The 27,356-nt window shown below is 43.7% G+C and overlaps 1 protein-coding gene across 1 annotated transcript in view; it reads left to right on the top strand.

Moving 5' to 3' along the window:
* Positions 1 to 27,356, top strand: part of LOC139625582 (partitioning defective 3 homolog) — a 358,479-nt gene that overhangs the window by 258,175 nt on the left and 72,948 nt on the right. The window contains exons 20-21 of the mRNA XM_071485696.1: positions 11,749 to 11,877; positions 19,862 to 20,164. Of these exons, the coding sequence (XP_071341797.1) occupies positions 11,749 to 11,877; positions 19,862 to 20,164 (432 nt within the window). The remainder of the gene's footprint in view (positions 1 to 11,748; positions 11,878 to 19,861; positions 20,165 to 27,356) is intronic.

Genomic DNA, 27,356 nt, shown 5'->3' with positions numbered 1-27,356 from the left:
TTTTTCTTTTTTTTTTTCACGCTGGCCCAGATCGCTTTGATCAATCAATGCGAGTCAACTCTCAGAGGACAGGCGGATTTGAAAATAATGAGAAAACATTAAGAGCACGTACAAGGATCTGAGAATGGCACAATCCCATTTTGTTTTTTTTAAATTGTACAAATGGATCACTGATGCTGCCCCGTTATAAACCATATTTAATGTATGTTTTGGTCTGAGGGAGGGAAGGAAGTAAAGTATAAACTGGTTTAGAGATGCAAAGCATGCTTGATATTACAGAGACAGAGGTGAGAAATGCACATGGGAGAACCTATTTATTTCCCCCTATGTGCTATGCAAATGAAGTGTGCTGCCTGCTACAGTAGGACTCATTGCTAGTCTGCTCACCCATCTACCAGGCTTAGCATGTAATGAAATGGAGGCCTTTGGCTGAAATGACCTTTCCTATCCACTGAGTTCACACCTGCTGTTGTGTGCATGCTCCGAACATGTGAGTGAGTAGGTGGTGGGCGAGAGACAATCACAGTGAAGGTAAGGGAGAAAAAAGCCGGGAAAATTGCTTTTGAATTACAAAGGTAATATCAATCGATGTTGAATTACACTTCTGATTTCCATCAAAGACAACCAATTAAAGGCAGGAGCCGTATTCCTCTTGTTCTGTCACCGTCTCTGACATGTGTTCAGCATGTAAAGTGAATTTATTTTTTTCTTCCCTGGTTTTCCACCTCTCTCTCTCTCTCTCTCTCTCTCGCTCTCTCTCTCCCTCCCCCTCCCTCCTACTCTGATCTTTTTTTTCTGTCTTTGGTGAGCGTGTCAGAGAAATGGAGATTCTTTTCATGGCTGGATCAGGATTTCATTTCTCCCTATGTTTGTCGTGAAGGATTCTTAATTGGGCTCTCTCTGCTATACCAAGATGTGTGAGCAGCCCCCCCCCCCCAAGTTTGTTAGTTAGGGAGGGGGTAAACGCAAGGCTGAAGAACAGAGGACTGAACAGTTTATATATCTAGCTGCAGATCTGTATGATGTCTGGTTCAGCCTCTTATAAGTTATTTGTGTGTGTGTTTCAGCAACTGTATTTCCAGCCCAGCACACCCAGCAATTACATCCATGTTGGTTATTTCTGCACCTGATTTACATCCAGCACCAACGTTCAGAGCCAATACCAGATGTAGTGAGACTTTTATGTAGTGAGGTGGAAGGTAAGGCTGTAGAGGCTTGGGATAGTGGACATGTCATACAGCAGACTTAAATACATGTCTCCCAACACAGTCCTACAACTAATGTTTGTCTTTTCATTAACCATAACCACGATCCTTTCGTATTCTTAACCAAATAGTTATCTAACCCTAACCATCCACCAAACCTAACCAAGTGTTCTTGGACATTACAGATTTGCAGAGTCGCCCACACTTGATGTTGTTGTTTGGAGACAGGGTTGGCATATCAACGTCACCTTGGTGGTATTTCTTGATGACACGGTGGTTGATTTGTAGTCTCAATCTCATACCAGTGCTGTTGTTCCCATAAACCCCACTGCCCCCCGACACAAAGACCATACTGCCTCTGTGATCGATTCTTCAGGTTTTCTCTCTTACTTTACCACAGTAGTTTAATCTTTCCCCAACCTTATGCTCTTCCTGTGCTATAAAGCAACTCCCTTGTGTGCTGTAAATCAGTAAAGCAGATATTTGACTCCGTTCACACAATATAAAATGTAATATGTATGTGAATAGTGGCTGCAAATCCTCTTATTGATATTCCCGCCTCATGTGTGTGCAGTAATTATAGTAAGGTTTTAGAATTGAAAAATGCTTTATGCAGCATGTTTAATTTGACATACTTATGGTCCTGTTCTCCTAATGTTTTGATTTATTTTGCTTCGGGGAACCAGAGGTTTCATCCAACTGCTCAAGGCCAGTATACAAAGGAGGAGTGTCCAGGGTTATTTATCTAACCCTGCTAGTGATGTACAGCCACTATCCCTGATGTTCCATGGGATTCCCACTCCCCTTTCAACCTCACTTTTTTCACAATTACTGTCACTCCCTCCCTCTTTCTTTCCATATATCCAGCCATATCCCCCTCCCTCCTCCATCTCAGCTGCCCTGGAGATTCATTGTGGCATTGACAGAAAGACTCTCTCTCTCTCTAAATACTGGGAGGGATGTATATCACGGATCAGCGGGCTCAAATACAACGCTTGGGCCGGCGTGTGTCCACACTTGTATTTCAAAGCCTGACGTTTACGAGACAGAAAATCTGCCTCACTTCTCCCCTCGCCTGTCCTCAGGCCAGCATCGTGGAAATCAGGCATTTGAGCGTCACACAGCACATCTGTCTCCAGACTCATCAGCATGTAAATTAGGTGGGAGACAATTGCGAGAAGCAGGGATAATCAAAACAGAAAAGAGGCCTGATGGACAAACTTAATTTAAGAGGTAATCTTGTGTCGTGACAATAATCATAAGGTATTTCCTCTCAGCTACATGTCCTGATGGGTTTAAGTTGTAGGAGGTGAGAGCAGCCTATTCCAAGCCTATTCTAAATCAGTGGCAGTCTCTGATTCCCACTCCAAAATTCACGTTGCCTTTTTTCTCCCGCTGTGGTACTTTCACATCCACAGTTATTAAAAGAGCTGAGCAGTCTTTAGCTGCTGTGTTTGCTGAATGCTGAGATCTTTGTATTTGAGGCGTGCAGCAGGAGCCCGGCTGAGGATACAGAGAGTGGCAGTGATCAAAATGGCCCATTAGGAATGCAGTGTGCCATACTGTATCTAGGTCACAGCCCGAGCCACCTACTGTAGCTCTTCCACTCAGAAAAACCACAGCACTGTGGCCTCCCCACTCCCCTCATCTCTATTCCTGCACCTCTGCGTGTGTGTGTGTGGGTCAGGCTGATTAGGCTTCAACCAAATGTGAGTGTGTGTATATGTGAGTGTGTATATGTTACTGTATATGATTATGAGAGAACAAAAAAAAGAGTGTTTGTCTGTTTGTGTGTATAGTGAGAGAGAGAAGGTGTGCAGGATGATTATGTGTGGAGCAAATGTCAGCAACTCAAATAACACCACCCTACTCTGCAGGAGAGGAATACACACACACACACACACACACACACAAACAGCTTACCACAACACCTGAACTTCCCTCTGAGCCGCTGAAGTGTTTGTGTGTAAATTGTCCTTCAGAAACTCCCCACTTACTGCGCTCATATACTTTAACAAATGGATGTATGAATGCGTTTGGACTGTTTATTTGTGTTGTAATGAGAGGCTTTAATCAGTGGTGTCAGGGATTTGAAACGTTCCTCTGAGCATGTGCAAGAACACCCCTCCCTTCCTCACACACACACACACACACAGACACACACACATGCACGCACGCACGCACACACACATACACACACAACTAAGTGATTTATGTGAAACATTAAAGGCAATCATGTTGGGCTGGGCCTCGTCCTTTGTATTGCACAGGCTGTTTGAAATATGGACAAGCCAAGCTGTCCCTTGATATACAGGCACACACATATAGATAACACACACACATGCACACACACACACACACACAGATGTTTGTGTGCGAATGCTTTTGCTTAAATATGAATAATTTGCACACAGAGTGATGAATGCTTATTGTTTTTCCAGCTGGGAAACACACAGGCCCCACTTATGTGCAAGAACTTTTAGATGTAGATCAATATTTATATACTTACATTCTCACACACACACACACACACACACACACACACACACTCTTATTCAGTTCAACAGTTGCTTTGATACTGATAGTTGTTAGTTTCACTCTGATGTAATTCTGTCATCTTGGATGATGCAGCTCTGTGTGTCTATATTCTGTCTGGTATCTGTGGCCTGAAAGGACATTTCACAATAAGAGTGGGTTCAATTCAATTCAATTTTCAATTCAATTTTATTTGTATAGCGCCAAATCATAATATACATTATCTCAAGGCACTTTACAGGGTAAGGTCAAGACCTTACTTTGTTACAGAGAAAAACCCAACAGTTCCCACAACGAGCAAGCGCTTGGCGACAGGGGGGAGGAAAAACTCCCTTTTAACAGGAAGAAACCTCCAACAGAACCGGGCTCAGGGTGGGCGGCCGTCTGCCTCGACCGGTTGGGTTTAGGAGAAGATAGTAACTCTAGTTACTGGACTGTTGAAGATCTGCCATACCCTCCTCCACACAAACTCACACACACATACACTTATTCACATATAATGGCACAAACAAACAATGAAGAATCTGTAGGATGGGATACCACCTAGAAATAGCATTGCGGCTAACTCTGACTGTCCGTTCTTCACATACACAGATTTATTTCAACCCTTTTTTCCATCTCTTCTCCTCAGGGGTGTTGGTGGTAAGTAAAAGGCTTGGTTTGTCTTGGTTACCTATGCCTACTAACAACTAGACAAGTGGTGGAATGCAGTGTAAGGCAGAAAGATAAATTCTGAAAGAGATGTGTGATGCAAGGGAAAAAACAACAGATGGAAGAAGAATAACAGAAGAAACAGAAAACAGTGATGGACACAGCAGGAAAAATGATCAATCCAAGGATGAAAACAATTTTCTGAAAGGGCATTATAGCATCAATTTCTATGCATGTGTATTTCAGCCAGAAAAATCTTCATTTCCATACAATAACCTCTTTATGGTAAACAGGTGGGGACCGTGATGCTGCTTGAGAAAAAGACTGTCATTTAAATACAATGATGTGAGATGGGATACAATTCATGTACCTGCAAATTGTTTTTCCTTGTCATTGTTTTGGTGTGGCAAAAAAAAAAAAAACATAGCGCGTCACTGAAACCGAGTATTCTCTAACGAGATGGTGTCTTCTTTGCTCAGCTGGGAGGCCTGAGAGTCGCAGAAGTTTCTGGTGAGAATCATTTTGACTCCATCTCGCCTGTGGCGCTGTCCCCCTACTGGGGCCTCGGCCTGATGTCATGAATAAATGCATGTCATGCCTCCACAGTGCGGTGCGCGCCACTTTCCCACCCCAGCATGAACCATTTTCGACTTCTATCCTCTCTCCTCCTGTACCTCTCCCCACTGTTTTCACACCATCGGTGGAGGAATTAGGGCTGGCTTCCCTCTAGAGCTGCAGCCAATCAACAAACTCCCCCCGCACCCCCTCCCATCCTCAGGAGGAAATCGATTGGTTCAGTGTGCGCAAGCCCTTGTCCACTGAAGTGAAAGCACAGAGATGTCATATCTTGCAGTGACCTGTAAGAGGCAGGGTCCCTGTAAAAGGCAAGGGAGTGTGCAGCTGCATTAAGAGATGTGTTATTTTGTAGGCACAGTCCATATCATGAACCCCAAGATGGTGCGAATCCAAAGAGGTGTTACCTTATCTTCTATACTCACAGACGAATCTCAGGTTGCTGTCTTTCTCTTTAAACTCTTAAGGAAAATGCTTTTCCTTTCCTTAAGAAGTGCATCACATAGTAGGTTTAAAAGAGAGAGTCTGGCTGAGCAGGGAAGCACTGACTGACATTACAGGTTGCAGATAATGAGTTCCAGGGGGAAGGAGATAATCGTCTGGTGGTGGCTTGAAGCTGGAGGAATGACGGGAGAACATCCTCCCATACTTCTCTGGGGTTGATGTCCCCGGAAACTGGTGGCAGCAACATTACGCAGGGGCCACTCGACGATAACGACTGTCCCTTTAACACCTGTTAACAATCACAGGTTCACTATGTGATTCACAAACGAGAAAAAAAAAACTTTCCCCTTTTCTTTCTCTGACTGTCTTATTGGATTTTTTTTTTCAAGGCATCTGTGTCTCACCCCAGGTAGAGTGTTTTCTCACCACAGCTGCAACAATACTAGCCAGTGAGGAGGACAGACAAATCCGACAGCCTCACCTTCCTAACAAGGCACTATTAAAATGACATGCCACTCTCAGGGTTTTGCTACTGTGTAGAAATCATTCACTTCTTCATATCGCTGTGTCCTCGCCTTGAACAGGGAAAGGAGAAGATGGAATGAGAGTAATATGTGTCTGTGTGTGCCGGTCTTACCTTTCTGCAGTACGCTTTTTGCCATCAATAAGATGATAATCGCATCTCACATTTCTGAGGGAAAGAAAATATTTTCTGTGGTGCTTCATGGATTATCACAATGAAATACAGTGGGTGGAGGCACAGTTATTTATTTGCTTCCTGACAGCAACAAATACAGTTTCAGGGGATGGAGGCTCAGACTCCACAGTAGACGTCTGTGGGGGACTTCGCCCCGGGAGATTTGGATTAACTTTCAGGTTCGCCGAGCAGAAACCATAATGATTCTGTCTGTCTGCCCTTGAAATTATCCTTTCATCACTTACTCAAATTGATAGATGCAGTCATTTGTCCCCCCTTCCTGACTCACCTGCTCCATTTACAGGTTTGAATAATATCAAAAGATTGAACACCACATGTGACAAGTGCATTTAGTGAGGTTAAAGCAGGTGGTGGCCCATTACGTCTATGCAAAAACCAGATTTCAGAGGAAGGAACAGACAGCTATTCCTGCTGTCCTCTCTCTCCCCAAGTCAGCAACTTCCGCTGAGCAGACCACACAATTCCCCACAGAGGATGTCAAAACAGATTTGCTTCTCTCAAATCTACTCCCCAGATTAAATGATTGTAACAATCAAACTGGCTTTGAGGCTTTGCATAATTTGCTTTTTCTCCCTCTCTGGAAACTCTGCCTTTGACTTTTTACTCCTCTGTTGTGCTGCAGCCTTGAAGTATTATTACCCTGTAAATCAATGAAGATGATGTATGAGGCGTCCACTTCTCGTGGTATAAACCCTTCTGTTTTCAGTGATCTAAGATGATGTATCTCGTTGAATGGAGTACATATTTACTGACTTATTTTCTAGTAAAAGCAGATACATACAGTAAAGTCAGATACCCAGTCATACAGTATGCCTAATGTGCATCAGTATTTGAAAACAGTTTATTTAATGAGACGCTTTCAGCAGATGTCTAACGCACGACACGTTGATTGAACACTTCAATTTTTACTCTCAATGTTTCATTGCATCAGTGGCCATTATGGCATCAATAAAGCAGATATTACACACGGCTGACGCATGTTACAGTATCTAGATGAGGTTTAATGGCCAATCAGACATTATCAAGAGCAAACACTGATGAATAGCTCAGAGCAACTCAAGATGTGAACGCAGCCTAGAGGTCATATCCGGATTCTGTGTGTGTATCACTACCCTACTGATTAAACCTGCATCTTTCACAGCTGTTGCGTGTTTGCACTCATGTAATCGTCACCGAGCGTCTCTTCTCCACCCAGGTGGCTGTGTGATCCACATCCCTCTTCTCCATTGTTCTTTGTCTTTTGAGAGCGCCTGTGCATTTGTGTATTCATCACTCTTACCTGCTGCCTGCCACAGCGAGATAGATGCTTAGGAACGGATCATTAAACAGAGCTTCGGTCTAGTGGAGTGAAGCAGAAAAAGATCAGAGCTTTATGAGGATGTAAATGGCTTATCATTGTTCAGCTGGCTTGAATGGAAACGTCCAGCTGTTGCTCAAATAGAGACCATTGCATGTCAAATAGCTGTTTCACAGAATAATCTTGATTCAGAGGTCCACTTGATACTTCTTCTGGGGAAAAGCAAGTGAGTGGAGGTTTGACGTGAGATAGTCTGTTGCTGTGATGTTCCTAAGGTCAGTGATGGATGTCCACGCTCAATTCAAATAGCTGCTGTACTTCGGTGCAGTTAAACAATGTTAAACAATGCCATCAAGGTTCCTAGGTTGATCTGAGAAAAACTGACAGGTCGGACTTTTGGGCCAAAATAAGTTCTCCTTGCCAAACTGCAATGTATACTGTAGTGACTCCATTGTCATTCTCCCCATGAGTTGCAGCTGCCAATCAATATCTTATTATCAAGCCTCGACAACCTCACTCTCAATGTAAGTATCCTGCTGCCAGCCCTGATTAATCCCAATGCGCCAATACTGGCTCAGGAGTTTTCATAGAAACAAGTTTCTTTCTTCCCTCCTGACACAGATGAACTCAGAATAATTCCTCATTTGTATCAGATTCCCTTCGTTTCTTAAATGAGACAGGTTGTAGCTTCATACACACACTGGTGCCACGGGTCTCTGAGCTCCCCGGTCTCTTCCTGCTGAGAAAATGTTAAGTATAGAAATATTACATTGGAGTTTGTGCGTCATTGATGGTTTGGTGGCTAATCCTGTGTTCCACGATGGTCCCCACTGGCAGGGCTCAGGATGTTCAAGTGAAGGGCAGAGCCATGTTGTCAGTGAACCAGCAAGTGTCCCGAGCCTTCTAATAGCTCTGGTAGTATCGTCCCTTTCCTCCGCCTCCGCTTTGATGTGGGCCCTCCCTCTCAAGCCACCGGCGATGGGGGAATAGCCTTTCATACGGGAACCACTGCACGCCCAGGGTCCTGCTCAGTCTAATCCGCCAATATGTTCCACTATGACAAATCCCTAAATGTATTAATGTCGATCCAGAAGATGGAAGGAAAAATGCTGAGGGCAGAAGTTAGTCTTCCTTAAGGTTATTTTATGTTTTTTTTTAGTTTTTTTTTTTTTTTTAGGGGGGGTTGGAGTGAGGAAGGTGAATTTTCTTGGGGAAGTTAATGAAAGTCTTTGACGGGAGGTGAGGGAAGCTGTCACCTGCCCCGGTGATAGATAGCAGGTTCACTATTATTAGCGCTCCTAGCTCCAGCCTAGAGTTTTATGCCTTACCAGAGCCATTTGTTGATTAATTAATCAGGTAATGTATGCTATCTGAGCCACAGAAGAACCCACATATCACTCCCTCTGCCTCCTCTGGGCTCCCCACGCAGCCACAAACTAGGATCTCCCACCAGGCCGCAGCACAATCGGAGGATTACAGCTCCGAAGCAGCCGCCACCACAGAGAAGCCATTTGCACAAAGCTCCTGGCTGCTTTTAATGTAAAGTTGAATAATAAACATCTGTGAGGGAAACAGACTCCCATTTCATGAATTTATTCACTTCCACTGGCCCAAAGTCAACCTTGTCTGATGTGATTTTTTTCAGGTTTCGGAGAAAGTTTTCAATCTGTCAAATAAAGCTCAGCTCTGAAGAAGGTAAAAATAAACCCGGAGTGAAGCACCGTGGTGCTGGGAGACTGCAGAGCTTAATGCTTGCTCCTGTCCCGCTGCCTGAAATTGAACGGGACTGCTGAAAAAAAAAAGTCCATGTGGAACATCTTAATCAATCTCTGCGTGCACAATGCAAGAACATCGAGTAACATTATGTAATATAAACACTCAATAAAAATCCAGTCCTTTTCTGTGATTATATTTATTGAATTTCTTTTCACTTGTGGCCACATGCCCTCATGCCCACACACTTTCTGTTATTGCCTTGTCTTTACAATCATCGTATTTGTTCGTATAAGTGGCCTGGTTCCCAGCAACCTGACAATCAGAAGTCAAGAATCAAACCTACAAGGTTTGCAAGACTTAAATTGTTTATTGAGTTTCCACATTTGAAGCCAGTGACATGTGACAGTCGAACAATAACAACATAAAACAGAACAAATGATTATCAGAGTGCGGTCAGAAATGTATGGACATTCTCATTTCCAGTAGTTTCTTGTTTAAAAAAAAAGTTTATTTTCCATTCCAGCATTTCATTTCATGTAAATGTTGATCTTTCCTGGTTTCTATCAGAACATTCTCAGCCTTTCCTGAGGCTGTATTTTAGCCAGATACTATATTTGTCCCATCCTTGTGTAATCTCTCCATCATTGCCAAGATATATTTTAGAACAGTTGCCGAGGATTGCATATCATCTCCGGATTTTATAATTGTATTTATATTGTCCCATAAAGACTTGCTGGGGTATGTGCCTCCAGGTCATCTCATATCCTCCAACAGCTGCTCAGTGTCTTGTTCTCTGCTTTTGATTTGAGATGTAATAAAAAAGAAAGAGTGAAGTTTTTCCAACACTATCACTGAGAGCTGCACAAAGTTTGCACCATCCTTAATCTTAAGATTTCAATATTTACCTTTTGAGTCTGATTTGGTTTTAATGTATGGCCTTTGTAGAGCCTCCTGTGCCTCACCCACCCAGAGCATGATTAAAAGATGTGATGAACCGATGCCCTTGAATCCACCATAACATAAAATAATCCCTCAGCTGTAATCTGCTAGGTTTTCATAGGAATCGACATGATTTACTTAATTAGGCTTTGCAGGAGTGTACATATTAGGAAACATGCACCGTGGGTTATAGTAGATGCAGTAACATTCAACCTTCTGTATATGGTGCACAGATGTGCTTCTATGTCCATGTGCAAAATGACCATCGTGTGCACTTCCTGGATATCTGTCTGTAATACTTCCTTTTTCTGTATCCTGCCGTTTGCACTTCCTCCACAGCTGGCCTCAGTGTGGAGCTACGGGAAATGACATCATACTTTCATGATATTGCCTTTCCTGTTCAGTCCTCAATCCCTAAATTCTGTGCACATGTATGAAGTTGGCATCCGATCTTAAAGTTATCCACAAGCACATTGTTGTGAGTAGTAAAGTCTCAGCCAGTGGAGTCAGACAGTATATGTGTGTGTGTGTGTGTGTATGTGTGTGTGTGTGTGTGTGTGTGTGTGTGTGTGTGTGTGTGTGTGTGTGTGTGTGTTTGTGTAGGGAGCCCTGTAAAATGTACGATACTCCCGTCACCTGACTGCCTCCTTTCTATTTTCTATTCCTCATCATTTTCTCACACCCCTCACACAGCCAGAGCCCCCAGTCATTTATTTGCCGAGCACCGGGCTCGGCCGACCAGAGGAATTTACGATCATCGACTTGGCTTATTCTCACCTCCTGTAAAGCTGTCATGGATTTACTGCCACCGGTGTGTCACTCCCGTCATTAAAATGTAAAAGTTTGCAACACTGCATAGAAAGTTACAAACGATGCCACTTCCTTCGCTTACAGTTTGCCCCGGTTGCAGGTAGTTTGTTTCCACCGTGCTCAAAACTAAATCATGAGCTGTCACTGCTCCCCCCTCTGTGAGTAAACTCTACAGCGGGGGGAATTCATGAACTAAATATTATTTGAATTGACAAGCTAATAATGAGGAAAAAGCTAAGGCTAAGTTAACAGCAGATATCTGCAATAATATCTGAATTGCGCAATCATAATAGCTCAATTTCCAACAGTACTGAAAAACGAGCACATCCCACCTGGGTTCACCACTTTTTTGTGTCCCCCTGGAAACACTGCAGTTGTCATTTCTGCTACTTGCAGCGCATTTGTGTGTTTGGTTGTGTTGTGCGTATTCTCAGCGACTGATAAAGATGGGTTCGAGTTGGGGTCTGTTTGCAAAGGTTTTCTTCAGCTGCAGTGCGTGGAGCTCTGTCGGCCACTGCTCTGTAGACTTACTTTAAACACTGCATGCTGAATCTTTCCTGCTGTCCAGGACGGAGCCTTGTCGGGGAGGGAATAAACTACCTCGAGTTATCTTTTGATATTGCTTGCTGCGTGTTGATTGCATTTATATGAGAAAGGCCAAGTTGTTCTTTCAATAACCAATGGGTGCTCAGGGAGACTCCTGAGCTGTCTCTCCAATACAAACCCAAACTGAAGATTTTGACAGTTTGACACTTTAATTTCCTATTGAGTATTTCAAATGAAATTCCCACACAAAAGGAAGAGACATGCTGCTGGGAAAAAAAAAAATGAAATCCAGTCTGCGCTTCTCTTTTATGCAGGTTTGTAAAGCACCGGAAGGATGAGCGGCCAGGAGACAGGATGGAGAGGAAGAGCTCCAGTAAGTCTAAAGCCGAGGACATGCAGGCGTCAGAAGAGGAGACCCTGCGGATGAGGCTGGAACAAGAGAGGTGAGTGCTCAGACAGAGCCTGGGTTGCTAAAAGCCTAAACAATTAAGTCCTGGCTGAACAGGGGGGGGGGGGGGGGGGGGCACTGCTGAATGGAAAATTAGCAAACTACCTAATTAACAAAATGGTGGAGCAAGGTTGGGGAATTCTGGGAAAGCACTCAGATGTCAATTTGTGAAATGTCCTTTTCTTTTATATCAGTACATTAAATAGATCATTTATGGATTGTTGTTTCCTGTGCCATTCAGAGGCACTGACCTCCTAATGTTGCTCGTAGGCCCCTGTGGATTTGGCATGATTGAATGGTGCTCATTATAATGGTGAAATCGATGTAGCTGCGCATTTGTCTTCTCCTGCAGCTCTCCCAGGTTGTTAATCGCTCAAGAATGTGCAGTTTCTTTCTCTCCAGCCCTCTTGGCTCTGTGTCCTCTGGTGTTTGTGGACATCAGGACGTCCAGAGGAATTAGGCAAAGCATCGGTTTTGCCGCATGTGCCTCATCCCTCACAGACAAGCCCCATTTAATTCTCTCCAGCAGGGAAGACAATATTGGTGGCAGGGTGGATGAAAAGACAGCTTGCTGCCTCCATTGTTCTCCACCAGCCAGATGAACTCAGTAATCAAACTGCGGTTGGTAATGACAGCTAATTGAATAAAAACAATGGGGCTTGATACCGCTCCCTCTTATACGGCAAAGAGAGAGAAGGATGGATGGCTGTCGAAAATGCACAGTAACACAAACACAAACAAGTGAGTGCACAAAAAACACTCACAAAGGGCCTCTTCCCTGCTGAATGGAACATCTGGAGGCCCTACTGAAAAAGCTGTTGCCCGTTTCTTCTCGGTATTCAACTATGACTTGCAGTGATGGTCCTCTCCGCTGCGGATGCGAACCCGTTCTGGCTGAGGGCCCAACATATTTCTCTCGGTGCACCCAGGAGACCAGCGGGCCTGGCTCTCCATCCAGATCTGTCCCCTTTGAGCAGCTCCCAAACGACTGTCATGCTAAGCAGCAGAATCAACACAGATGCACAGTGGGCACGAGATATGTAGAGTACTCGTTCTCAACGCTCGCCTTCCCCACAAACACACACACACACACACACACACACACACTATTTAAATCCTGTCCCTACTTCTTTTCTTTCACCGCTGTCAACCAATTTCTTTGTCTGCTGCTTTGTCTTACAGCACATTCTCATTCCCTGTCTTGTTTGTGTCCGTTCTGCATGTGTGAGCTCCAGTCCCAGCTCCCTGTGCTGGAGGGCAACCTCATTCTTTCTTTTTGTACCTGTTCCCAAATCCCATCACTCAGCTGGGCCAGGATTGTCCCTTGGTTAATGGAAAGGGAATCCTGAGGGAAATGGTGGTTGGTAATAATAAACCAACCTGCCGTGACGCCAAGTCGATATTCAAAGCATCAGGGTTCAGCAGGACGACAGCTCAGAAATCCATTACTTCTTGTATTTTTTTGGTTGCACTACTATATTGCGCTCCCAAGGTGCTACATTTGATTGTCGTAGGTCTCCGCTCAAGGTACACACTCTGATTGATTACTCTGCTGCCACGCAGACAGGACCATTTCGGAGTGCGTTTATGAAATTATGGATCGGGACCGTAACAGGTTTCTGAAGCTGGCAAGTCGTCAGGCAGCACAACGTGTCAGCACAACCCGGGATGGGCCGCAGCCAAACTCCCAGCTCGGCTGACATTAGCGATCATTAATTCAAGCAGACGGTTTTGACAGGGGCTTTTAGTGATTCAAAATAGGAGTCAGCGAAGAGGTGAGACAGATTAATTCATAAAACCTGCCCCCTCTGCCCTGCAATAAGGCAGCTCTGGTTATATATTTAAAACTCTGACCTTGATATGATTCATGCCAGTTATGGTTTGGCCTGCTGTCCTCACAGGCACAACCAGTTTATTTGGAGTAAAAAATGTTCTCCTAATTGATATCTTGTCAGCCTCTTATAGAAGCATCATTGAAGATGATAGAGAAGAGAGTACATAAAACTTTGACTTCATTACTGCAGCACAGTGCAGCGCGTCGACTTGATGAGGAGTGGTTATCAGCAGCATTTGTTTTGCTAAAATCTGGCAGATTTTCTACAGCTCGTGTGATTGGCTGTTTCATGTCTCATCAAAGCAGCGTTAGAACCTGTGGTTAGGCTGATCTAATCCACTGTTCAGCCCAGCAGCGGCAGCCATTACTCTGGTTTCTTTATGCCCATGGACAGCACCCGAGATGCCTCTATCTGATTGGCTCATGTTGAGAGGACTTTGGAGACAACAAGCTCTGTGATTGGACCCTGGGTGGGTTGGAGAGAAGCCGCTTCTGCGGCTGTGGCCCTCATTCATGCAAGGCCGCTGGGGAGGGAAAGAAAGGAACACAGGGCAGGTGGTGTTGGTGGAGCTTCTATCAGTCTCTGACTTATCTCTGCTCATGCTAGCCCTGAAACTATATTTTCCCGGCCAAAGTGGGGAGCACACAAAGACGACCTGACAATGTCCCTTCCTCATTTTCCGCCTGAACTGAACTTCATTCTCTGTGTCTTTCTCTGTGGCAGCTGATTATGATGTCCATTCTCTCTTATCTGCTTGGCTCCGGTTGGCTTCTAATCAGCGGCCAGCACTCCACTGCCACTCTCCTCGTTCCCGTTTCCCAGACCGCAGCAGAGCGCATCACTGCCTATTTTCCCCCTTAACAGTGGCCTGCTTCCTCTTGTCTTTTGTTAGACTTCCTGCTGACTCTAGACAAACAAAACCTGAGCAGTGTTTCTGGAGAAGGTCAGTCAGCACAATTCATTTTTGACAAACAACAAACATGGATAAGCTCTGAGAATTTGGTCTTTTATTAAAGTTCTTTTATTACACAGTGTTCGCCCTACAGAGGCTTAGTGCCACAAAAAATAAAGCAGTTTGCCAAAAGGCAGATTTCCTCCCTTTCTGTTTTGTGTCACAGTGATTGTGGCACCAGCGTTATCATTCCACTTTGTCAAGCCATCTCATTATTTCAGTATCCAATTTAAGTCTCATTTGCATAGAGAGTTCAAAGGAAGCTACGACTGGCTGATTGGGAAGTGTGATTACATTTGTAATTATATTGATACCTACAGTAAGTTAATGTGATTATTAACACTGTGAATTAACACCACGAAACTTGGACAATTATCTCTGTGATTGCATTACGCTGTTATGGGCCGAGTGTCAACAGAAAAAAATGGTCTGTCGGAGGTTTTGCGGTTCTGCACAGACAGCTGCGCGCAGAGTCATTTTCTGCACTTTGATTAGATTCAGATACATTCTGCCCTCCATCTGCACTTCAGAACAATGGAACGTGTTTTGATGAGAGGGTATTGAAAAGAAAGATCTATTCAAGGCAGCTGGATGAGAAAGTTAGTGAGCAAATACATTCTGTTTCATCCACCATGGTAACAATGCATATTGAAGAGACAAGCTTTCAAACTTCTAAGTGTGTTGACTTCAAAATGAGCGTCTGAGACAACAGGCACCCCCCCCCCCCCCCCCCCCCCCCATCCCCTGCCTCCCCATGGGTAGATTAAACACCGTCAAACATATGGAGGAGTCTGCTGTCTTCGTGGGTCCAAAACAACAGCCCTGTTGGATAAACCATGAGATTTATTCAGCATGGAGAGGAACGATTTGGGATAAGCTGATACATCGGTACCAGTTCTCACCAGGCCTCTCATTCTACCTAGATAAAGTATTACTTTACATTACAGCCTTCTGCTTTCACGTTCACAAATTCCGTTTATTTTAATGTGAAGGTGCAGTTTTCAATCTCAGTTTAGTGACAATGACTTAAAAAAACAAAAAAAACAAAGAAAAAAACAGGGAGAGCAGACAGATGAACAGGAGGAAGAATAGTGTCATCTGGCTGACACATAATTTTCTTGAAGACATGGTCAGTCAGTGGATTAGGGGTTGAACTTCAACTGCCCTGAAAGCCTCGGCATTAGACTGTCTAGACTGTCAGGCCAGGAGGAAATGCCTTTGTCTTGCACTCTTATGAAGAACAAGTAAGTAAGCATTGGATTTTTTATTTACCGGCACATGGTCAATTCCACTTCTAAGAATATTCAGATAACATGAACAACACAAAGAGACACAAAAGCCAAGAATTACTGATGTAATACTACCTTTCCTGTCATCTGTATAATTAAAATAAAAATTGAAATCCACAGCGGGGGCTGCTGTGAAACACCATCTCGTGTGTCCCCCTTTTTGAAATGAAACCTTCCTGGGCTGATTGCATTAAAAGCTGCACTGTCCGCTCCTCTCGTATGTAGTGTCTGGTAAGAGGAGATGAGAGGAGAAGGGCTAGTAATTGGGACTGTACAGTAATACAGTTTAGTGTGGGCAGCGCTTTCCTCAGTGTTAACATGCTGGGCCATTAATTGGCTAATGGAGTATGTACGGTACATTGAGGGGGTGGTCTCTCAGGAGGAAGCGGGGGAAGAAGAGGAGTTGGAAGTGGAGCAGCAGTTGCGGGTTGCCCAAGAAGAACACAGTTGGCAGGTGTGAAAATTTGGAGCTAATGAGCACATTACAGTGCAGAAAAATGGCTACCAAATTCAAACCCTGTTCCTCATAAGATACATTTATATTCTACTAATTTGCTCTGTGTTTTTATCCATGTTGTCCCCATGATTTCTGTGCTGTAAAAAGGAGGAGGGATGGATGGTTGGGCATACAGGCTTTTGCATTGCACGTGTTTTTAGGTTTAAGCTATTAAGAAAGACAAAGCCCTGATGAAGTCGTGCTGCTCAGAGGATGTGTCTTGTAAACGCAACGGTGACTAAAGCTCTTGTCAAGCAACAATCTCGACCATCAGCAAAGAAAACTTACAAATAGCCCCTTTAAGTCAGGGTTGACATTTCCAAAACTTAAGCTAGCAATCTTTTTCTAATATTTAATTGTAGATATTGTAGTTAGAAATATATGTTGACATTTTGCAGCTACTTTCCTTATAAATGTTTCATTGTAGTAAGACCGGACACAGCTTTGTTTAGAGCTTGGCCTGTATGCTAACATCACTGTGCTGACATGTTGACTGTAGCAGGTATAATGTTGACTTTGGTTATCACCTAAATTTAGTGTTTTACCATGCTAACATTTGCTAATAGCGCTGCAGCTGGGAACATGGGAACATCATTAGCTTTGCAGGTCATTTGGTCATAAACCAAAGTATTGGACAAATATAAATTTTGACCCGATGGTGCTAAATAAAAAAGAAACAAAAATAATTCAATTTAAAAAAACAATTTACAATTAATCATAATAATTTAATAATTAACAGTTTAATAAATAAAAAGAAAACAGTTGACCCTGAAGGGGACCTGGATGTAAATTTTACAGCAATCCACCCACCAGTTGTTGAGACATTTGACATTTCCCCAGACAAAAAAGTCAAAAGAACACCAAAGTTATTAGGACTCACCCTCTGCAAAACATGATCAGCACATGATTTTGTGTCAATCCTTTAAAACCATATTTTACAGGACAAGTCAATAGGATTTGTCCTCTTTAGACAGTAAATGCTGGTATTTTTTTTAATGTAAAGCAGATGCACGTAATGTGTGTTCTTCATTGCATGTTTCATTCATGATACATCAGTGGAAGTCATCTGGCAGAAAATGTGGACTTAATAATGTAGCATTCAAACCAGAGCTTGCCACAGAGTCCCACTGCCACCTGGCCAGGGGTCGAAACAGCAGACTGACAGGTTTGGATTGTGGATGTTTTCTGTACAAACACACAGACAGAGCTATGACTAATCCCCTGAAAACTTTGGAGGATGTCTTGAATTAAAACAAAATCTCACTTTGAAAGTTGCTGAGTTTATAAAAGCGACTAAGTTACAACATATGATAACAGTAATGACAACAATATTTTGTTCTGTTGCATTTTTGCTTGTTAATGTCCTATTATTGAAATGCACCTATTAGCTTTATCAATGTCAGACTCCTGAGTCCTGGAGGAGAAGTCTCTCTCTTTTAGCTTCATGTCGCCAGTCTAGCCAAGGCCATTATCTCATCCCAAATGTCAATATTGCTGTTTTTATGAATTTGATTAGTCCATAAAACGCCAGAGGGTCTTGAGATCCCAGTGGACTTCCGTGAACCTGTGGTAACATCATTGTCTGGTCCTTCCTGGCAGAGATCTGACATCACTTTAGCCAGATGGCAGGTGAAAGGGCTTCTGGGAATTAGTGTTTTCCTCCCTGAAAGTCCTGTGTTCTATTTCCTGACAGCATAAGCTAAAGTGAGACAACACCGGGCACACACAGCTGCTCTCTGAGTCAATCATTGTCATACTGTACCTGGTCCGCGACAATGCAAAGAGACATCAGACCAGCTCAGAGTCTTTATAGATGACTGCATATCATGCAACATTGCATCAGGCCTTCATCAAAATCTCATTCCGCAGATAATGCTGAGAAAATGGGATTTTGGACGGCTAAAAATAAACAAGGCAGTCTTTGGGTAGGATGTGGGAATTGGGTTAATCCGGCACTGAAAAATGGTGATTGTTTGAAATGTGATTACTGTTATTAAAATACACAGACACTAGAGGGAATGTTGGGCGGGGGGGGGGGGGGGGCTTCAGGTCTGTTTTAAACCTGTCAGTCATCTGTGAGGAGCAGCATGGGGGGTCAGAGGTCACGTATGACCTGAGGTAATAGGGAAGTCTTGCACCAGTGGGAGGTAACGTGCTTGTATGCATGTATGTGTGTGAGATGTGTGTTACCCTACAGCGTTAATACAACATCTGGAACCAGTGAGCAATCTAGTGGCTGCTGCCAGGGTCACCCCCCCCCCCCTCCCCCGCCTGTCCTCACCCCTTCTCCTCTCCACTCCCCAATGTCCACCTCCCTGCTCCTACAATGCCAGCTCTCCTTGCTCCCATGCAACACCATGACTGAGTCTTGTTAGCTGCGGACAGATGGGCATTCACATGGAACCGTTCTCTGAGACAGGAAAGGTCCTGTGAAAGGCTCTGTTGTGTGGAAGTGGTCCCAGGGAGAGGAACGGCATGGAGGGAGAGGAAGGGGTGGGAGGGAGGAAGAGGAGGCCCAACTGTCTCCCTCCCACCTCGCCTGGTTAGAGGGACTGTGGGATAAGATCAGTCCACTCATCCCGGGCCCTCTAATGGTTCATGGAAATCCACATATTTCAGTACTACTGCGTGGCTTCTTTAACTGCAGGGGAAGACATTTTTCTCTATCCTCATTACCTGTCACTTAGGAGAAGAATGCCACTTGAGAAGTTTGAGGAGGGGCCACTCTCAAGTCTGGACTGATCACTAGCTCAGATTTAACTTCAAACTTTGAATGCTGCTGTAAGCCTCTCTGAATCTCAGATGGAATATATTTTTTTACCCTCATCTCATCTCAATACCCCAAATACCATTAATATCTCTTTGTCTCTCCTGCCAGATGTATTCATTCTTCACAAAAAATGTGTGTAATTTGTAATTAATCATATTTGCCTCAGTTCACAGGGCAAATTTTATGAAAACTTTTCTAATCTTGTAAAAATAACACCAATGTGTTTCCATCAGCGGAGCCAGAGAAAAATATCAAATAAAGAAACTCATTGCTCGGAAAGAATCTTTTATGAACTGATAAATATTGGGTGCGATGTGGTTTTTTTTTACGAGCTTAACTAGCTTGGCCTAGTACGTAGTTTCACCCAAAGATAAAGGGAACAAAGAGCAGTTAGCAACATTTTACAGGCATTTACACAGAAAAAGTCTGATCATCTGAAAGTCACCAGTTTTTGACTCATCAAATGTATTTCTGTCTGAATAAGAGGGAGAATATCCTTGTTTTTGTTAGGGTAAAATCCTTCATTTTTTCCCAGTGAGGAAATTTTGAATTTTGGCATTTCTGTGCAGCATTTTTCATTTGCCAGATGATTCACAAATAAACAAATTACATGTTCTCTTCAATGCTTTTATTACAGAATTCAGGCCAAGACGCGAGAACTCCGGGAGAGGCAGGCGAAGGAGAGGGAATATGCCGAGATCCAAGACGTTGTTAGCCGCACCTTCAGCTCAGACGAAGAGCACACCTACGCTGGCATTGGATCACTGGACTCGTCGGTAGATAGCAGCAGCATGGACCCGTACAACCACCACTACCACCTCCCTCAAAGTCCCCAGAGCCCTCACCTTCCTTTGAGCCTTCCGGACAACAGTCCACCCCTGGAAGCTCTGTATGCCCAGGTCAACAAACCTCGCAATGGGCGCCCTGCTGCTCCAGACAGGTAAGGAGCGACCAGAAAACAGTCCATGCACAGGCACTGCAAGGTGGCACACTGTGATACTAGCAACACTAACTAGCTTTGTCCCTGGTGCCTGTGCAACACTTTTGTTCACTTTTACGTGTCATGGGTGACATCCTGCTGCACAGAAAAACAATGAATTTTACAGTGTTATCACTGCCTGCTCCCACAAGGCAAGCAGACAGAATCCATAGACAAGGTAAAACAAGACCAGGAGCCTATCAGTAATTCTCCAAGTGTTAGAATTTAATATCAGGCCGTGTCTTTTCTTTTTTCATTATCCTTGGATCCACAAGTAATCCTCCCCGGCCTCCCCACACCTTTTCCTGAGAGTCACGCTGCATCTGCGTACAGTTTCTTGTTGCTGGGGGCGGGGGTCGCATTGGCTCATAGCCTCCATGTCAGCACAAATTTTTGATGTGATGACAACATCATACAGAGCATGAGAAGTCATCTTGTATGTTTTTATTTGTTTATTCACTGTTTCAGCTTCAGGAAACAGGAATGGAAACAAGTATCACAGTTTCTTGTGCCTTGAGTGAAAGTGACTTAGCTTATTAAATCCCCAAAGATCGACTGCAGCATGATGACCTGCTTTTCATTAAACCAAACTTATTCAATTTTAGAGCCTCAACAAAGTCCAACAAACTCCTCCGAACTTAAATCAATCTGTCAGCAAATCAGAGAACTTGCATCTTCTAGTGAAAATCTTTTAACTACAACAAATTCAGATTGTAGAGAATTGCAAAGTAGATAAAGTAATATCAAGATACCTACACTCTGTTAGCCACATCAGCAGTATTGTATATTTGATGCATGCAGTTTTCTTAAATTATTTATGTAGTGATAACATGCACAGCACATCTTTGTTTCAAGAATCCAAGTTGTTCTTGCAAATATTTCACTGTTCCATGCCCAATGAGTGGTCCTCTGCTGAGCTGGACGTGTTGTGAGGGCTACAGAGTTCCTGTTGGTCCTGTCCAGTGCTGAGAAGCCAGGAGGCCACTGTCCCCTTAGTTCCTCACAACCATTCAGAGTGTTATTAATGGATCGGATAATACCTACCTCCTGTGATTGACAGCTGTCACTTGGGGGCTTGTGACCTTTTGCTGCTCAGCTCACGTCGGGGGTGGAGTGTATGAATTACTTACTGTGTGTGATCAGGACAGAGCACCTCCAGGAGAGTGTGTGTATATTTTTAAAATGATTTACAGAGGTGGAACCTCCATCCTGTAACCCTCCCATGACAGCCAGAGAAGATATGACAAGGTTATCTGGACTCTCCCATAGCTGGCTAAATCCGTGTGCCAATACATCTGGGGCTTAGTGAAGGCCACTGATCCATATGTCTAAAGTTAAGGTTAGCTCCACCTGTTTTCTCAGGATAGCCCCCCCTGTGTCATAACAACTGTCGGCTGTAAACCATCCCACTCCCGACGCAAGGAGTTGATGATAAGCCTGGCAGCTGGTTGAAAAAAGAAGGCAGCGCAGTGCTTGATTGGTGTTCAGTCAGTCTGTGTATTCAGATCACAAGACTCTAAGATGCTGGTCAGTGATAGACACGGTGCTATTGATTCTCAGTGGGAATATCAATAAGCTGTGTGCAGAGGTACAGCAGAAGAACCTTAGCCTCAGAGTGAATATTAATAGCAACCTGCTGAAGGCTTTCTGAGAGAAAAGAAATGATCATAAACAGATGCTTTGTTAATTCAATATAACTTTTTAAATTACATTTTCAAATAATTTAGTTTGCTTAGATTTGGCCAAATTCCCTCTGACCATCTGAAAGCTGTTCCATATTTCTGTTGTTTTTATGTTATAAATTAGCATAATATCTTTTTTGGCCTGGAATACAAACACATTACACTCTTGATGAGTCTGTCTCTGAAATTCATCTGTATAAAACAAGCAAACATAAAAAAAGAACCTGTCTTATCTTTCCCTTCCTTCTCTCTTGTTTTAGCGGTTTCCTGGAAATAGTAGAAACTCATCAGTTCATTTCAGCAGAGAAAGCTCAGTGTTGCATGTTAATTATACACACAAGCTTATGTTCAGTTTGGGGTCTGAGCCGTCAGTATTGATAGCGCAGTATGGAGTTTTACTTTCAGGGACAGGATTAGCTGTTGCGAGGGGTGTTATTTGATTTGAAATATGCACTGCATGTTCAACACTGCTTTTTTGTTTTGCACCTCTTGCTGCTTTGCATATCTTGTGTATGCCAGCCCGACTGTATGCCTGTAATATTTGTCTTGCTGCCTTTGAGATATAATAATATGCACTGGTTCTTATTTAGCTCAGAGGCTTTCTATTTACGATTTGCAAAAAGGAGCTTGAAAGACATTCAGATTCAAGACTCCCGTCACTTTCATATCATAACAAATATAAACAGTAATTTTCATTTCTAAATTAAACTTAATAGAACTTTCATAGTATAAAGTGTCGGCATAACAGAATTTTCAATCACTTCTGACTGTTCCATGTACCAAGACAGCCAAATTTGTCTCAGAACTTTTGTTCTGCCACATAGAGATCCCTTTAGTTTTTTATCCTGCTGCTGCTACTTAACCCAGAGCTGCAGAGATAACACGAACCTCCTGTTTGAAGGTTCAGGAAAAGGAAATAGATGGGGATAGCTCAGGGAAGGCTGCTGATTCCTGGCTGTCAGTCAGTCTTCAGTATGAAAGAGAAGAATAAGCAGCATTTGACTCTGACCTGGATACTTCTACAGGTACTCTGAAGTTGACCCCAGAGAAACACACTCTGATCAAAGGGGCAGATTAAGGATCTACCTCACAGGGATATTTGAGTTATATTCTGGTAGAGTCCCATGGTCAGAGGTCTGTCAGCGAGCCACGAGCTTCAAACACACCTGAGTGAACTTAAACATGTAAAAACAACAGTATGTAATGAAACACGCCAGTGGTTCGAGCACGTGATGCCATTTGTTGATTTGTTTTTATCTTGTATATTTTACAAAAACACATATACACATAAAAAGCACTCTGTTGTTGGCTACCTTCCACCAACTCCTGCAGCATAGTAAATAATGTTACATGGGGGTATTACCATGGTGGAGGCCATCTCCTGATTATCATATGACTTCTAGAAGCATAGCACAACTGCACAAATCTTATCTTGCAAAATTGGTTCCAGGGACCAAGTAAATGGCAGTAAATTGAGTTGAAATTAGCTGACAGCCTTCCTTTATTTTTCGGCCTTCGCTGGGAAAAACACACCAAATGCTGAACAGAGGCAGCGAGTGTGTTGGAGGATGACTACATCTGAGCTAATCAGTGTCTTTCATCTAAAAGCCACCTAGTCAAACATTAGCATAGCTGGAGAGACATCAAACAGTGCTAGTGCACCCAGGAGTCTGGGTTCCCATCGGTTTGTTTACTGTACATCCTCAGCGCTGTCATTAAAACACAACATTTTAGACAAATAGAAGAAGGTTCTTTAGATCCAGTCAGCTAATTAGAGACACTTAGGGGCCCTTCGGTTGATGTGGGAAGGTGTTTTCCTTTTTAGAGGAGGTGGGGTCCAAATGCCTGCAATTGCCAGTAACTGTACATTGTAGTTTTGCATCTTGGACTCTTTTTATGCCTCATGTGTTTATGCACATGTGTGTCCATTTTATTCCATAATAAAGGCATTCACCCATGACTTGCCAAGGGTTTCAAAGCTGCACTCTTGTTTATCCACTACAGTTCATATGAAGACGCTGCAGCTGGATAAATAGCCCGGGAATACGCCTCTCTCTCTAATAGACCTTTGATAATGGAGCCCTAATGGGAAGGTCACTGTGACTGTAAAACTGGAATGAGTCAGACCTGAGCTCATAAACCCTTGGAGATACGAGGACCCCTGGTTGCTCTGGGCAGCCGGAGAGCCTGTCCATTCTGCCATATCAGGTTTTACTGTTCGGCTACGAGATCACAGTACAACAAGAACTCATTTGACAATTTATTACCAGCCTCTACGTTATTAGAGCTGGCAGCACCAGTGGTGTTTTGACAGTGCCGTCAGACTCAGTAAAACTGAAGGGCACCAATAGAAATCTAGGATTTATTCATGTTTGTTTTTGTTAAAACCTCATATAAAGCAAACATAAATATCATTTTTCCCCCTTAAGACCTGGAGCATGGATTCTGCTCTGTCTGTTACAAAGTTTACATGAAAGTGAGCTAGACGTAAACACCTGAACTCAGTGTTTTCTCTATCAGTTGTGTTTTTTTTTTACCTTATTAAAAAAGTAGACCTAGCAAAATGGAATGACCTCATTTCTTGACAGGCAGCTGACAAGTCAACACCTCCATCTGCCCAGGAACCGTGGGGTTTGGGTGACTGGCGTTGGATGCTACGTTTCAGGACGACAGTCTGACAGGTGCCAGGCTCGATGGGATTTGTGGGAAGCAGGCGTGAAACAAAGCATCACCTTTGAAACTGCAATTTGATTGACTGCTGCCCCCATTACCCAGTCGAGTTTCTAAAGCTCCTCAGAGCATGGGCATGAGAAAGAGGGGGGGGGCAAGGGAGGAAGGGGGGGAAGATATGGAGCTCACGGAGCTCGGCAGTGCAAAGCCCTTGAAGTCCTCTGCAACTCAGCAGCTCCAGAAAGCCTGGCAGGCAGAGAGCAGGGGGAGAAAAAGAACCCAGAGATCCTCACCTAAAGAAACACTCACCGGGGTGTTTTCCCCCCTTGCTCCCTCCACACTAAAATTCAGTCAAAACCTCCACTTTGCATGGTCTTGAAATTGGATTATGAGGAAGCTAATGCATTTTCCAGCGCTGATAAAAGGTCAGGCTTTTCATCTCGGGAGAAAGTTTGAGAGGATTTCTCCCCTCACTCTCACCACCTCACCACCAGACGTTGACTTGTGAGGTGGAAAACGTTAATATGCAATGAGCCACAGGCTGATGGAGCTTTTATCATCACCATTGTTTGGGTAGCGGTCGTTAAGAACAATACATTTTGTCTTGTTCCTTATCATCCTCATCGTGTTCTTTTGGCTGAGAAAACACAACAGCACTGCTCCTATGGGGATACACAATCATTTGGTTTTATTCTGTGCTGTATGTCTGAATGGACCACTGAATGACTCCATTAAAGTAATGCAGATGGAGAGTAAGTTCTTATGAACAACAATGTTCCACCTTAATCAGATGATCACTGAGCCAATCTGAAATAATCACTTTTTTATTGTTTGCTGTCTCTTATTTGGGTCCTGTAATTAACTCTGCAATCAACAATCAGTCTCTCTGATTTTTATTGTCTGTATTTTCATTTGGATGCAATCAAAGTGAGATTAACAACACTTTCTGACGGCAACATCTGTAACTTTGATTAAATCCTTCCTCTCAATAATTCATTGGTAAACAAATGAATCTTTTATGACCTCTGCATCTGCGCTAAGACTTTAATAACAGCTCACGCGTCTCTAATAACGTTTTCTCGCAATTCCCGAGGGACTAAAACTGATATGTCTAGCATCATACCCCAAATGTATGTGTCGCATTGCTTTAATGCGACACATACATTTGGGGTAACTAATTCCATTTTACTTACTCATCAGCATGTCTGTTATTCCAGGGTGTGTTTTGTCTGGGGTATCCAGCTCCTTCACCTCTTGTAGGACACCAAGCTAAACAAGACTTAGAAACGACTCTTATCACATTTTATTCCCAGAGCCGTGGCACCATGTTTTGGCGCTGCCTTTTGTTTGTCTCTGACATCCAAAAGCATTTTCCACTACTCCCTCTGAGCGCCCCTGTGTGGGTGTGAAATTAGTGTCACAGTGGATGTCTGGAGTAGTGCCTTCTCCCGCTCTAATTGAGAATAAAAAAGGGACACTGAGGCAGTGGGGAGAGTTCATGTGGAATGTTAGCTCCTGTTGAGACAGCTGGCACTGTAATGAATGAGCTCGCGTGAATCCTCAGGTCAAACCTGTATAGATGGTGTTTCTGTCCCCACTGCAGCTTTGGAAAAGCCCCATGTAAACTCCTGTAGATAGGTTACAAAATGAGGGAGCAAGTCCACACACATTTTTGCGCTGACTTTTGCCTGTTCTGTGCTGTGGTGATAGTGCAGGAGGCCTAATGCACCACATGCACATCAAGCCTTATCGCAGGGGCTCTACACAGATAGCAATGTGTATCTCCCAGGCAAAGCAAGTGAATTATTTTCCTGGTCTGTTTTCTTTTTTTTTTTTTTTTTTACCCTCCCGCTTCAGAGAGGGCCCTGTGGGATAGATGTGATGAGATGGAGCACAAGAAGGCAATTTATCCTCCGTTTGTACCATTACGTTCATTTAAGAAAGCAAACAGCCTGAAAGCAGATCGCAAGAGAGGGACGGAGAGGGAGAAATATAGACTCATCTCGCCTTCAACTCTACATCAAGTGGATCAAGCTGATTAAGGCTGCACGTACAGTACGTATTTTATCAACGTCCTTCAAATTGGAAGCCTGGAAGACATGCGTACAGTACTAATGAATTTTCACAAGAAGATGAAAGGAAAGGAGGGGAGCGTGCCATTTAGGGCAGGCGTGCCCCAGCAGACAGAATGGGACGTGGAGATGGGGGAGGTTTGAATGTTGCTGAGGGCTGCCGACGCCTCGTTTGTTGATCAGTACCAGAGGACGTCTTGTTCCTGGCAATCAGCAGCTGCAAATAGACAGTTAATCCCCCCCCCCTCACCTCAACTCTCCTGAAGGCTGCAGAAGCCTGAAGCTTTTGCCGGGCAAGGCAACTTTTCCTGAATTTGAGGATTTGTTTTGAAAATGTCACAGTGGCTAATTGGGAGGACGCACACAGGGAGCATGCTGCTAGAAAATGTGGATGTACTTTTCTCCAAATTCAGTCACTGAGACCCATTTTGATGGAATAATACACACTGTGGTGTGCCCGTTACGTGAATATGAGGTTCCTCTGTGAGAAACTTCACATGATAGATAACCCAATTTCATAAACTAATCACAGGTCCTCTCCGCTAACACAGCATCGCTGCTTTCATCCCGGCCACCCGCCGCTCTCACACAGCCACTCCAGAAATAGATCAGGTGAGGAATGCGATTGAGAGGCAGGTGGCCGCGGAGCGTGAGTTTGCACTATGAACCATGTCAGCAAGCAGATGACTCTCACTCCTCCTCATCCTCCTCACCTTGCTTTCATCTCCC

This window comes from Trachinotus anak, unplaced genomic scaffold (genome assembly GCF_046630095.1).
Source record: "Trachinotus anak isolate AG129_WGS33_773 ecotype Australia unplaced genomic scaffold, CSIRO_AGI_Tana_v1 ptg000009l, whole genome shotgun sequence".
Taxonomy (NCBI): Eukaryota; Metazoa; Chordata; class Actinopteri; order Carangiformes; family Carangidae; genus Trachinotus; species Trachinotus anak.
Note: the sequence above shows the minus strand (reverse complement) of the source record. Positions and strands in the feature narration are given on the sequence as shown.